General features: G+C 33.4%; 2 protein-coding genes across 3 annotated transcripts; one reads left to right on the top strand and one right to left on the bottom strand.

Annotated features, from left to right (window-relative positions):
- LOC107643307 (kynurenine formamidase) lies at nt 5,791–8,616 on the top strand. The gene is made up of 6 exons (XM_016346918.2): nt 5,791–6,338; nt 6,415–6,487; nt 7,047–7,144; nt 7,584–7,654; nt 8,099–8,228; nt 8,338–8,616. The coding sequence occupies exons 1-5, from the start codon at nt 5,948–5,950 to the stop codon at nt 8,222–8,224; spliced, it is 759 nt and encodes a 252-aa protein (XP_016202404.1). The 5' UTR covers nt 5,791–5,947; the 3' UTR covers nt 8,225–8,228; nt 8,338–8,616.
- LOC107643308 (O-acyltransferase WSD1) lies at nt 9,405–13,736 on the bottom strand. Of its 2 annotated transcripts, none has more exons than XM_016346920.2 (6): nt 12,911–13,736; nt 11,001–11,073; nt 10,644–10,711; nt 10,344–10,559; nt 10,079–10,244; nt 9,405–9,744 (listed from the first exon to the last, which is right to left on the bottom strand). In XM_016346920.2, exons 1-6 carry the CDS (start codon nt 13,646–13,648, stop codon nt 9,641–9,643), a joined length of 1,365 nt encoding a protein of 454 aa, XP_016202406.1. In that variant the 5' UTR covers nt 13,649–13,736; the 3' UTR covers nt 9,405–9,640. The 2 variants fall into 2 exon arrangements, with proteins under 2 accessions (XP_016202406.1, XP_016202405.1); XM_016346919.2 differs by having other exon boundaries at nt 10,107–10,244; nt 12,911–13,733.

Genomic DNA, 15,423 nt, shown 5'->3' on the forward strand with positions numbered 1-15,423 from the left:
TTTAATTAAATATAAAATAATATATTAAAATTTTTAATTTAGTGATCACTGTCTCATTGTTCCATACTTCTATCTTCAAAATAAAAAAATTTTAACTAATTTTACTCATTAACAAACCAACAACCAATAAATAAATTTAGAATTGTTGTAAAATAAATAAATAAAGAATAGGAAATAAAGAAATAAATAAATTTCATCATGATTAGAAGATGTTGCTGCTATCGTCTGTTTCATGAACCTCCATGATATAGCTGTACCACCATATATGAATAGGTATACTATTTGAAATCTTCCTTTGTATAGATCAGACAATTATCCATCATCTGCATAGCCAACTAATTGTAATTTGGATTCATATGGATAAAACAAACCCATATTAACTGTTCCACGAAGATATCGAAAAATTTGTTTGATTCCATTTCAATGTCTTCTGATTAGAGAGGAACTATACCTTGCTAGTAAATTCACCGCAAATGATATGTCAGGTTGTGTATTATTAGCAAGATACATCAGTGCTTTAATGGCACTAAGATATAATACTTCAGGATCAAGGATATCTTCATTTTCTTATTTAGGACGGAATTGATCATTTTCCACATCCAAAGATCTTACGATTATTGGGGTACTTAATGGATGTGACTTATCCATATAAAATCTCTTCAAAATCTTTTTTGTGTATGTTGTTTGATGAATAAATATATCATTTTTTGTATGCTCGATCTGCAGGCCAAGACAGAATTTAGTCTTTTCAAGATCTTTCATCTTAAACTCTTCTTTTAGAGCTTTTATAATTATTGGAATCTCTTCAGGGATTCCAATGATATTTAAATCATCAACGTACACAACAATTATAATGAATCCAAATGCAGATTTGTTTATGAAAACACATGGGCAGATATCATCATTCTTGAATCCGTTTTTGGCCAGATACTCAGTAAGACGATTATACCATATTTGTCTAAGATTGTTTTAAACCACATAAAGATCTTTGCAATTTGACTGAGTATAACTCCTGTGAATATTCATTGGATGCTTTAAATATCTTTAATCCTGACTTTCATATAGATATCACGATTTAATGATCCGTATAAGTAGGCTGTTACCACATCTATTAAATGCATATGTAGTTTATGGTATTGCGGGTAAACTGACCAAATAACGCAATGTTATTGCATCCACTACAGGGAAATATATTTCTTCATAATCTATACCGAGCCTTTGTGAAAAATCTTATGCCACAAGTCGAGCTTTGTAGTGTACAACTTCATTTTTCTCATTTCGTTTTCTCATAAATACCCATCTATATCCAATAGGTTTTACATCTTCTGGTATACGGACTACAAGTTCAAAGACTTTACATTTTGCAAGTGAGTCTAACTCAGCCTTCATAGCTTCTTCCCATTTTGGCCAATCATTTCTTTGTCGAAATTCTTCGACTGTTCTTGGCTCAAGATCCTTACTTTCATGCATGATATTTAATGTCACATTAAATACAAATATTTCATTGACAATTGTCTTATTTTGATCCAATTTTTCTCCTGTAAAGACATAATTTATTGAGATTTCATCATTTTCATAATTTTCAAGTATTTGAACGTCTTCTGGCGTCAAAACTATATCAGAATTTTGGACAACAACATGTGTCTTTACTATGTCTTTATCTTTTTCAACAGGAATAGTATTTACCTCTTTCTTTTTCGAGGATTTTTGTCTTTGAAAACGACGGGCCTTCCACATTTTTTATGTGAATTTGTTTCGGTGGCCATTTGTCTGACTGAGACATCAATTCGAATTGGAGCCTTTTCAGTTGGTATATAGGATTTAGTTATCCTTTTCGTATCAGAAAATGTATTAGGCAATTCATTTGCTATTTTTTGTAAATTTTTGAACTTATAGTTCACATTGTCTTGATCGAGGATCTAAATGCATCAAGGATGATGCATTCCGATTAAGTTTCTTTTTAGGAAGCTTATTCTCTCCCCGCTAATGTTGGATATTTTGATTCATCAAAATGATAATCTACAAATCGGATTTAAATACATCTCCAATTTGTATCTCAAGATACCTCACTATAGAAGGTGGTGCAATGAGAATATATATTGCACACCCGAATATTCTTAAATAGAAAATATTTGGCTGCTGGCCAAAAGCTAATTACATAGGAGAGAATTGATGGTAACTTGTTAGTCTCAAACGAATAAGTGCTGTGGCATGTAAAATAGCATGCCCCAAACCGAGGTTGGGAGATTTGTTCTCATGAGTAAGGGTCTAGCAATTAATTGGAGGTGTTTAATAAGTGATTCTGTTAAAACTCATTTTGTGTATGAACATGAGCTACTAGATGTTCAATGCTTATTCCGTTAGACATACAATAAGCATAAAGGCTTGGGAAGTGAATTCACCAGCATTATCAAAATAAATTGCTTTTATTGAATTTTCTGGAAACTATACTTTTCTAGTTTATGAAAAAGATCCACATAGTGGATGAATAAGTCCACATATATCGCCTTGAATCTTTTCTAGGAATTCAGGGGACTCAAATTCAGTCTTTACTGGTGATGGCCTTAAAATTAGTTTTCCTTGAGAACATGCAGCACAACAAAATTCACTAGATTTAAGAATCTTCTGGTTCTTTAGTGAATGTTCATGAGAGTTTTCAATAATTCTCCGCATCATGGTTGTTTCTGAATGACCCAATCGATCAGGCCAAGTTATGAATTCATTTGGGTTAGTAAACTTCTGGTTTACAATGGCATGTGATTCGATTGCACTAATTTTAGTATAATATAACCTAGATGAAAGTGAGGGTAAATTTTCTAATATAATCTTTTTATTTGAATCATGAGTTGTGATACATAAATACTCATGATTTTCCTCATTCGTTGTTTCTATATGATATCCATTCTGGCGAATATCTTTAAAACTCAACAAGTTTCTTAGAGACTTGGTAGACAATAGTGCATTATTTATTATGAATTTTGTTCTTCCGGAAAATAAAATTTATAACTCTTCCAAAGCCTTCTATCACATTGCCTGAGCCAATATTAGTATTAACATATTCTTCTTTTGGTACAAGATGAGTAAAATATATATTACTTTTGAGAATGGTATGCGAACTTATACTATTCGCAATGCAAACATCTTCACTATATGTCCTTACCATTTTTTTCAAAGACATAATAATAATAAAATGAGTAAAATTATATGCGCAGTAAAATTATTTTCTTGATTGTTTTCTAAGAAGTACTGTACATAGTATCATATACTAAAAATTTATTATTATTATTACTATTTTAGAACTTGGCATATTTAGTAATTTTGAAATTCATAAACATAAATATTTTATTAAACATTATTTATATACATCATACTTGAAATTCAAATACATAGGAAATAAAACTTAAAATTTTTTTACATTATTTATTTACATAAGTACTGAACCCAAATTTCAAACTTTTTCATCATTGATCAAATGACCAATATTTCGTTCAGAATCCTCAAAGAAATCAGATATTTTATAATGAGTGGTATAATTTTTAGCAGCATCCTTTGAAACAAAATTCGTCTCCTTTCCTTTGTCGTCCTTTTTCAAGGATGCTTGATAAAGATCAATTAGGTGCCTCGAGGCGACCAATGGCCCTTTCCACCACAATGGAAATATTTATCCTTTGTTGATTTATTTTACCCATTATTTTTTTCTTTATCCCACTTCTGGTGAGATCCTTTTTTGTGAACAAAATTTTTCTTCCTTCCATAATTTTTCTTGTTACCAAAATTGTCATTTACCTTTTTTGGGGTTATGATTTGTTGCATTTGCTTCAGGAAATGGGGTGACGCCAGTTGGGTGCACTTCATGATTTCTTAAGAATAACTCATTGTGGCGTTCAGCAATAAGAAGGAAAGAAATTAACTCAGAATATTTTTTAAATTCTTTTTCTTGATACTGTTGCTGCAGGAGTACATTCGATGCATGGAAGGTTGAGAAAGTTTTCTCTAACATGTTATTATCAGTTATCTTTTTCCCACATAATTTCATTCATGAGGTAATTTGGAACATTGTTTAATTGTATTCATTTATGGATTTAAAATCTTCTAGACGTAAGTGCGTCCACTCATATCGGGCTTAAGAAAGTATCACTATCTTTTGATGATTATACCTTTCTTCAAAATTTTTTCGCAAATCTGCAGGATCTTTTAGTGTGAGATATTTATTTTTCAATCCTTCGTCAAGATGACGACTAAGAAAAAGTATGGCTTTGGCTTTATCCTTCTGGGATGCATTATTTTCAGCCTCAATGGTATCTCCAAAATCCATTGAATCAAGATGGATTTCAGCACCTAGTATCTATGATAAGTAGTTGTTTTCAGATATATCAAGAGTATTAAATTCAAGATGAGAGAGCTTCGACATAATGAAAATTTATTACCTGAGTTTTTCTAAAATTTGATCAGAATCTCGTGCTGATAACGTGTTGTAAAATAAATAAATAAGGAAGATAAAATAAAGAAATATAAATAGAAGACTCTAATATTAATATTCAACAATATTATTATCTCAGTATAATAGAAGTAATTCACATATTTACTAATATTATATTGTAACTTAAATTCACATAGAGATAGAGAAAGAGAGAGAGTTTATATTGAAGTGTATAAAGAGAGAGAAAGAGAGGAATATTTGTTATTGTTATTGCTGTGTTGTTTCAGAGATTTCTTCCACTATTTATATACTAATGAAGGACACTGTTTTCGAACTTTATTAAATACAATCGCTCTTGGTAACTTGAGTCTTATGATAAATGGACATCCACCTCAAGCATTCTTATCACAACAAGAATCAGAACAATAATACAAAAATAACTAAGAAAAATATCAATAATCAACGATAATTAATCCAAAAGTCAGAACAAAATAACAATAATCCAGCTCTATTAACAACAATAGACAATAAAAAAAATTAACTCAAAAAACAACAACCTAGAAAAATAATAATCCATGATCAACATAATTAAATCCAGATCAATTAGCTCCCAAAAATAAAACTGAAGAAGCAGTGGAGTAGCTTACTGTCGGCAACATCGAAAAGACAAGCAGCAATAGAATGGAGGTGATGGACAGAGAAACCCTAATTGCCACGGACAGGATCAGCGACTTGCCGGATTGCATACTCTTACACGCCCTCTCATTCCTCCTTACCAAAACCGCCTTCCTCACCATCGTCCTCTCTAGCTACCTCTAGTCCGCCACACTCCCAGCAGGGCAACACCATCCCGATCCACAGCAACCACTAACGTCCAATTCTTTTTCATACTCTGCCGCCCTTTCTCTTTCGCCGTGATTGTCTCCCTCATCTCCGACGGTGCGTGTCCTTCCTCTCTGAGAGATTGAAGCTGCGAGTTCCTGATCACCTTGGCGTCATCTTCTGCCTCTTGTTGCCGTCTCCTTCAGCTCTACTCTAGTGTGTTAGCAAGGTTTTAGGGCCAAATTAAATTAGGGTTAGATTTTGGTGAGAGAGAAGGAAAGGGGGCGTGCCTTTACCCGGTTGGGCTTGCCCAGATAAAATGACGCCGTTTTGATTAAAGAACCGATTCTTTAAAAAATCGGTCCGGTTCAATCAATTTACCGATCAACTATCGATTCGACCGATTTTTTTATTGATTTTTTACAAGGCAGTTTTGTATATCAACCGGACTTATCAAAATAACGGTTCTCGGTTAATCCGATTGAACCAGCTAATCCGGTCTGGTTTTCAAAAATTCTAAATTTTTTTTACACGGTGTAGAGTGCTAATTACTAAAACAGTTGAGGAGTGAGGACTGACGAGTGAAGAGAGAGTCCGAGGCGAGGGTAAGAGACTAAGAAGAGCAGCTGGTCTCCGTTGGTGTCGATTGTGGTGGCGATCAGATTCAGTTGGCATCAAATTGATTTATTAACTGTAAGCAAAAACATGAATACCTGCTCAAGAGCTGCTTTGGCGAAGTTTGCAATTGTAACTATAATTGCAATTTTATGCGGCCTTGGGTTGGGGATGGGTGCGGCGGAGACGCAGGAGGCAACGATATTTGACATCAGCCACAGATACGTGGCGGAGATGCCATCGTGGGAGTCATCGGAGGGAGTGGGGCAGTTTGTGTGGCTTCAGCAGAGCATGAAGAACGGGTCCCTCTCCAACGGCTCCCTTATGAAGCTCCCCACTCACACTGGCACCCACGTCGACGCTCCAGGTCACGTCTTCGATCACTACTTCCATGCTGGCTTTGACGTCGACACTCTCGATCTGCACCTTCTCAATGGCCCTGCTCTCTTGCTTGATGTTCCCAGGGATCAAAACATCACCGGTATCAACTCACTCTGCCTTCTCATTCACCCGTTTTTCCATTTCCGTTCCTGATTCCCTTGTTCCTTTCCTTTCAGCTCAAGTTATGAAGTCACTAAATATACCACGCGGTGTACGTCGTGTGCTCTTCCGTACATTAAATACCGACAGGTATCTATCTAACGTATGATGTGATGCACACCAAAGTCACACCCAATATGTATTTATACCTGCGTTGTTTAACTCTTTTAATATATATTTTAGCATGTATTTTATACTGGTTAATTTTGGTGTACACTGAGCATAGTTAAACATTATTACTACATTACTACTTCGTATCAACCATACTTGATATATGCCAAAGTTTGTCACTCTATAAAATACATCGCCCACTTTAAAATACAAAATACACATTTAAAATGAGTAAAACAACAATGTATTTGTGTGTATTTAATACATGATGACTGATTTGGTTAATTTTTGGTTATGTACATAGCATTTTTTATTTCCATTATTGTAACTAGTGCACATAATGGCTTGGGTCTCGTATCAAATGAACAAGTCTCTCTTGTTTGGTATTGTACGATCTTTATGATAAAGGGGCTATCCAGTAGGGGCATATGCTTGATTAGAACTGGACTTGTTTCAACCTCGATCATCAAAGCAACCAATTTCTTTTTGACTGTCTCCAAAAATCATAAAAGTGGAACTAAAACTTCTTAAATTATAGGAGGCTTATGTTTCAGAAGGAGTTCGACACAAGCTATGTGGGATTCATGGTGGATGGAGCAACTTGGCTTGTGGAGGACACGGACGTCAAACTTGTTGGTATGGTGTTAAATATATTCTTCAAGATTTGGGGTTTTATCACCAAGGATCCTTTCTTTTATTATTCTTATTTTTATATTTTTTTTACATACATGACAAGCAAGGAGATATCATGTCCTAATTTTAGTTGCAGCAGGCATTTGTGTACCACAATTAAATGGCAATGGTGAACTTAACCTGCTCTAATCTTATGTATTAAAGAGGCATCTGAATTCTAAGAATATACCAAGTGGATACTGCCTACGAGAATTTTAGGATACAAAGTAGTTGTACAAGATTACTATCTTGATATTTGCCTTTATGCTGTACCAATTGGCATCTTCAGTGCATTTTTAGAGCTTTGTCTCAATTGAGGCTACTCTTTTCAAACATGTATGATTTTTTAGTTTTTTTGCATAAATGCCATTACAATGACACATCTTTCTATGATGCCATGTAGGAATTGACTATCTATCTGTTGCTGCATTTGATCACTTGATCCCATCTCACCTGGTTTTTCTAGAAGGCAGGGTAAGAGAAGTCCTGTCTTATTATTGTTTCAGCAATGACATGTGTTAGTTTTACTATTAGTTTATTGCCCCACCTTAGTTCTTTACAGCTTATCAGGTATCAGTAATTGGCTGTACCCAGATTGAACCTACAATGTGGATGTAGCAATTGAATTTTTTATTTTTATTTTTTAATTTTTTCATTATTGCCGAAGCATACTTTCCTGAATTTTAACTTCTGTCATTGCCTCCACAACAATTCCAATTAACTGTTGATCCGAACTTTCGTCAAGCATTGTTATGAGATACTAATTTTTTGCTCCGGACATATTTCACTGTTTAATTTGAAAGACTGCTCAGTGTTGTGATCAGATTAGTTTGTGCATTTGGCATTTCCCTGTATGAACAAAGATCAATATTCTTTATCTTTTGGTGGAACAAGAACTAACAGTTTACATTGCCTTAGGAAATCATTCTGGTGGAAGGCCTGAAACTTGATGATGTCCCTGCTGGAATATATTCACTGCATTGCTTACCGCTTAGGTTGGCTGGTGCTGAGGGATCACCAATACGGTGCATTCTGATCAAATAATATGGTACATGTGAATTTGAGATGATGAAACCTGTTTATTGAATTCTAACGAAAGAATTGCATTCTTCTCATAACTTGAGTCAATGGCTGATTCATAGTCAAAACTGCTGCAGGAAACAGTGGATACTGCATACCCAAATACCAGGAGATGTTGATCATCTTTGGTGTATGTTTGGAGTACGATGGGTGCAGCAACTTTAGTAGCATTACATCAATTGTAGTTTTCTTAGACATGAGTAGGTTCAAAATGCAATAAAAGCTCAGAAATGTCTATATTGAGAAAAATAGTATTAACGATTTGTGTCAAGGTGTTACAATCTTATTTGGCTTTAATATATAGAAACATGCAATGGCAATCCTTGTACAGTTTCGCTGGAGATCTTGATACCAAATAATTGGTGGCCAATGCTTAGTGCTAGTGGTGAGGTGAAACANTACATAGTGCTAGCTTTGTGTTGTTTATTTATTTTTTAAAAAGTTTCTTGCAACCATTAAACCTTACACTAATCTCTTTCAATGGCATTATTGTTCTTCTTGGGAGTAAGATGGTTCCTTTTTATACTTCTGAATCCAATAGAAACCATTAATTTTATGCAGAATTAACGGTAGAATGTATTCCGTTGGTTACATGACATCTTGATCTTGTCATGGACACCAAGTTTTGCGTAGCTGATATTAGAGCTAAGGAATTTTAAAAGAAAGTCAGTTTATAGTTTAACATAAAAAATATTTATTATTATTTTTTCTGTAAGTATCGTATGCTTATTTCTATAAATGAAATGTTTTTTTCTGTCAAATAAAATAAACCGAATTCAAATTCGATAACTCATGGTTAGACTTGCAAGTTTGACCGAGTTTAAAAACGAGTTTGAAGTCTAGTCAATTTGATTCTACTATTTAAAAACGTAAAATTATATGATTCTACGAATTAATTTGAGAGGTTGACAACCATGCTAATATCTAGATATAAAACACCAGAAAGGAACTCAGTATTTGGAATCATTGTTGTGCTAATTGTATATAATCTCGGTTGGGTTTCTCATTATTTCCCAATTGGATGAGTTTCAAGTGACGATGAGGATAGAAGTCTTGGTTACAAAATATTACCAACAAAATCCATGATTCCAAATAAGTTGTTACCCCACCTCTTGGAAGAAAAAAATGGAAAGAATTGCAATAGTTGGGAAATGATCTTGGAGATGAAATTAATTAGTTCTAAATTCTAATTGTCAACAGACTAAGAAAAACAATTCATTCTTTGTCATGTATTTGTCATATATATTTTTTCGTATTTATATTATTATATATCCATCACAAGGTCTGCATTTGCTGACAAATTCAACAAATTACAAAAACGACTAATTTGCATCTTAGATTTTGGCCGTAACCTGCTCCTTCATTTCGAGTAAAGCATCTTCAAAGCACTTGGCAAGAAACTCTGGATCGGGAATAATGTCCTTGGCCACCTGAACTTGCATGTCTGCCCGTCCGGCATAGCTCACCATATTCAAAATGAGTGCCTGCATTATGCCAATAGAAATATCAACCATTCACAAACACAACATTAACAAAAGAAAGATACTATTCACATACTAAACACTCTTGACACTCGTATAAAAATAAGATTGTTACTAATTAATTGTGTATTTAAATTATTTTTTAAAGAAAAAAAAATGTGTGTTTGAATGTTAAGAAAATACTGGTGTCAAACAATGTTTTCACCTTGACGGTGGAAACTCAAGTACAGTCAACTTCACGTGAAGTTGACAACTGAAAATTTAGTCAAATTATTCAAATCATTTAACGGCTCTCAACTATCAATTTCACGTGAAGGTGACTGCACTGAGTTTTCACCTTGACAAAAGAATTTAGAGGGCCGTACATGAGGCAAGGCAGAATTATTTGCCCGCAAGTATGTTACTGGATTTTCTACCATCATGATCTCTTCTTGCGGTCCGACCACGTTTGAGATTGTGAAGGTAGTGTTACAGAGAATCCGGTAATTTAGCCAGCTAGCAAACTGCATTGTATAAACAGCAAACAGTAGTACATGATAGCTGTCCCTGTAATGAGCACAAGTAGCAAAAAGAAGTAGACAAAGGGGGAGAAATTAATTAACCTTTGGACCAAGAGTTGACATTACTAAATCTCCAACTTTGTATGAGAAATGGGCCTCCAAAGACTGTTTCTTTCTGTCGATCATTGCTTTAGCTCTCTTGAGATATGCTAGAGGATCTGAATTGTTGCTTCTGTGATAATATATAGGCAGGAGAAGCATACCGAATTTGTTACCCCACCTTGCTCCTGAATTGCTTTTCATCAGATTGGATAGTTCCTGATCATTTTGATCCACCCACAATATTATTATAGCCTGAGTAGCAGCAACTAAATAAAGTGAAATTGGGCAGAGTAGCTAAACCTGCAGTCCTGGCTGTTTTCTCAGATTAACCATAGCTAAACCTGTTAGCTGAATCCCCTCTTGCACCCCTTACAGAAAGGAACTTTTTAATTAGTTGTCATTGTGTACAATCGTACCTTTGATTGTTGTTGGATTCTATCTTCAAGATAAGAATACAAAAATAGAAAGAAGATAGGTTTTAGAGAGATTCTAGTTTCTTTCATGAGATTCTATTTTTTATTTACTATCCCTATATAACCAAATGAAGTTCTATCTGGAATGTCTGTGTATTTCTATCTAAAAGCAGTGGAATATGAAAAAGGAAACATGTTGAAATTTGAAAATAGTTGTTTAAACAATTATACAAATGACTTGTACCATTGGGTGCTCGGAAATCCAAGTATCTTGATATCCCAGATGATATAACAGCAAATAGAACATCATTTATGGTCTGCAAAACAGCAAGTGCTCGAAATATTATATCTGAATGTTCATACTGGTCATATACATAATAAATTTATGGTTCATTGGTTATTATGGGTGTTGACAAACACTGCATTATCTCATATTCCCAGTCCCCTGTTCAAATCATTCATCCAATAGTAAAATCTTTAAGTTTGCACATTTTTGTGACGATCCTTACTCTTTTCCGCTATTTAGGCTCTGTATCAACCATGTTATGTTCCATAAACACTGGTTTTAGCTGTCCATTATAGACTGAATATAAATTCAATCCGAATTCAAATATATTCGATCATCCAAAACAAGTTTACTATCCCTTTAAAGTGAATGAATCCATATTCAAAGTCCAAAAACATGAGCACAATATTCAGCTATCATACAGGTCACTTAAGGTTTGACTGTTAAGTTAGTCTGTTACCACGCCAGGGAGTTGTTAAAACTTAAACGGAAATGTTTGGTAAAAAAACAAATTAGCAAAAAATAGTCCAAACTTTCTTTATTACAACAATTAATGAATATTAAATAAAATAAATTTTAACTGATTTTTTATCTCTGTAGCATTACCAAACTTAACATACTGTTATTTTTTAAGAATTTAGATCTTCTAAATTTTAGTTTTTTATTTTAAAAGATAAAGTGAGATCTCTCATCATTAAATAATGTTTTTTTCTCATATTTTCTCTGAACTCCGCCTATAAAATAAGGGGAATACTCACATGATGACATCTTTATATGAAGATATGACATTGTAAACCCTTAGATAATTAATCAAACATATTTAGTTAAACATATCAACTCATCTAATGATTCACAATGGTATCTTCATGTGAAGATATCATTATAGGAGTATCCACCATGAAATAAATGGTAATAAATCATATTTTATTCTCTAAAATGAAATTCAATGATCTAAATCTATTTCTTAAAATTTGTGTATAATATAATTAAGATTTAAAATTTAAACTTTAGAATTTAAAAATGGTTGCACTTCTTAACTTTTCCAAAACACATTAGCATTTACTAATTTTTTATCACAAAATTTTTAAATTAGAGAGATCTAACCAAAAAAGGATTGTAATAAAAACTTAATTGAAAATTTTAAACAACAAATACTAGATTAGAATTACACCTATTAACTAATATCTAAACCAGGAATAAGTAAAACGATAATAGTTATAAAATGATCAGTTTCTGCTTATTCTAAGTTTTTAAAAAAGTTGCTTGAACTTCAGTACTTATAAGCTATTTCCTAGCTTAGAGTTAACAGATTTCAAGTATAATCCACCTTCATATTTTATCCAAACATATTTAATCTTTAGTCAAACCGAGAAACAATTTTATAAGTTCGTTTAATTTTTCGATAAATTTTTGTTTTCCGAAAAAGAATTATTTTGTTGCTGTCATGCCTAAACTTTGGCGGCGGGGCAGAGTCAGATAATCAACACAGGTAATGTAATTCAAAATTATTATGGGCNNTTAAGAATTGTTAAAGGACTATTTTTTAATGGAAAACTCAGTTGAATCTTGAATGTAATTATCTAATCCATCCCATATCTTTGGGACAAGTCTGCAAAAGTGTTTGTTTCAAAAATTGGGGAAGCATGGCATGTGATTGGGCTTCTATATTTAGATAAATGATTTTAACAAGTTATCGGTTATCACAATTGGGTAGTTTTCAATAAGAAGCATATGTAGGAATTAATATGGATTTCTTTTTGGGTGTCTAAAGCAATTAATAATTTAATATGGATTAATTTAGTTATATTAGTAGTTTGAAGGATATAAAGGAAAGGAAAGGAAAGGAAATAATTATTGTTTAATTTTACCGCAGTGGGAACAGCCGTCTTGACGGTCTTCATATCTTGGAGGGAAAAGGAGGCAGTAGCAATCTTCCTGGGCCACAACTCAACGCCGGCGCCGCCGCTGAGCGGAGTTTTGCGGTCACGAACACACAGACACCGAAGGATGAACTCTAGGGCAAAGACCAAGCAAAACCAGAGGGTAACCGCAAGATTCCAAAGAATATTCGGCCAGGTGGTGTTGCGAGAGCGAGAGGAAGAAGAAGAGGCTATGGTGGGGACAGAGTGTGGATCGTGGAGCTTCCTACAGCAGGCGAGGAGCATAGACATCAAGGAGATACCGTCGCCAAGGGAGTGGTGGATTCGGAAGATGGCGCAATTGTGAGCCATCAGGATGTGGAGTTCCCACAAGGGTTTCTCCATGCTGAGTCCCTCCGTTGACAAATCGGCAAGATAGGAGTTGACGGCGGAGTCGTGGTCGGCGTCGGAGAGAGGGCGGTCGATGATGAGGACGTGGCGCTCGATGTCAACTTGGGTGGGGCGCCAGTGCTCCCTGCCGCGGTGGTCGCGGACCAGGAGACTGGTGAACCGCGGGTGTTGGAGCATGGCGGACTTCCGGAGCTCAGATTTGACGGAGTCGATGTCGAAAGGGTTCTTGGTTCCAACTACGCAGTGGATTATTTGCCTCATCTCCGGTTGCGCGAACAGCCTCCCCGCCGGTGTTAGAGGTTCATCCTCCCATTCATTACTACTCTCTCTTCCCATCTCTCTCTTCCCTGCTCCTCTTCTCTTCTCTTGCTCCTTTGACCTTTAATATCTCTCTAGTCTTTACCTTGCAGATAACCATGCTAATAATAAATAATTAAATTTTAGCAAAAAATTCGACTCACAGCATAATTATTAACAACACTTTTTGAGGTCGACAAGAGTTAGCTAGAGTCAAAGAAAAAAAAAATTAGGCTAAAAATGTACAAATAACACATGGAAAATAGATTTGAGATAATTAAACTTGTAGAATAAATAAAATAAAAATGTGAGTAAGAGATCAACAACTATTTATTATAGTATAGCTTTATTTTTTTATAAATAAAAAAGTCAAAGAATTTCAAATGAACTTTTATTTAACACTTCAAATTATACTAAATTTTTACAAATTTTCAGTCACATTGACATAAAAAAAATCGTAAAATACTAGTGCATATGAGTATTTGAAGTTAATTTATTTTGTTATTTTCTTTGAAGCATTATCTTTTTCTCATTTTTTTATTTTTAGTTTTTTCTTATTTTTAATTTTCTTCTTTGTTTATTAGTCTTTTGTCCAATTTTGTTTATTTATTACATCTTTATTTAAAAATATTTTGGTAGCTAGCGTTCTTTAAGTTTCTTTTAATATAAAGTTCTGATTCATTTGTATTCACATCATTTTATTGTTTGTAAAACTAGTTTCTGACATTACAATTACTAACTCTCCATTCGAACTCACTTTTTTAAGAAGAGACGTATCTGCTTTTTAAATTGAGATTTTGAATACAAATTTGATTAACCTCGTGTGTTAAAATTAAACCAAAATCAAACGAAACGAATTAGCACGTTCGGTAAAGTCTTAGTATCAAATTTTGCATGCAATTATGGAGTAAAAAGTTAATAAGTATATCTAATAGAATTTACATTTCGACTGATCCATCAAATAATGACACTAGACAAACTAAAAAATATCACGAGAGGTTTAGAGGGTGAATCAACCTCTCCAATAGTCAATGTGAGTAGAAGAATAATTCCCATAGTTATTACAAAAGGAATTCCCTCGACTACCTTTACTACATGGCATATGTATAGGTTACAATTGAATTATTCTGCATTTTATGAAAATTAAAATATTGTAGATTGGGGAGGAGGAGCAACAATAAGATATAACCCTTTGTCTCCTCGAAGATGCCCTCCATATGGATACACAAAGTGGTGATTATAATCCTAATGTATTTAATTACAATGCTTATTATCACTTGATGACTAATCCTCTATATTTAGGGTAAGTACCTATGTCTATATAGTCTAAGATTGTATTTACTCAAATAAATTTTCATATTCTTTTGTTAGTTTGAAATCTAAAAAAAACCATTAAAATAAGATAAATATACAATTGAATATACAATATTTTATCTTGATTCTTGTAAAATAATAAAATAACATTTATCTAAAATCTTTACTTGGTACAATCAATTTTTTTTAAAGAAAAATCTTTGTTACATGTCAAAAAAAAAAAAATCATAATATCGTTTAAATATTTATCAAATACTTCATAATAATGATGACAATCAGATGAATTCTTATTCTACCTTATCTTATTCCACCTAATAATAACCTATATAGAATTACCTTGCTCTTAACCATATGTACTCGCCCTGTCTTATAATTATTAAAATCCAACGACTAAACTTAAATTTCAAAAATTATATAACCATGATGATATATTTATAAATTAAACTTAAAAAAATGATACAAACAATATTGTTAATCATTTTATTAAGTTTTTTTTACGT

This window comes from Arachis ipaensis, chromosome B05, assembly GCF_000816755.2.
Source record: "Arachis ipaensis cultivar K30076 chromosome B05, Araip1.1, whole genome shotgun sequence".
Classification (NCBI taxonomy): Eukaryota; Viridiplantae; Streptophyta; class Magnoliopsida; order Fabales; family Fabaceae; genus Arachis; species Arachis ipaensis.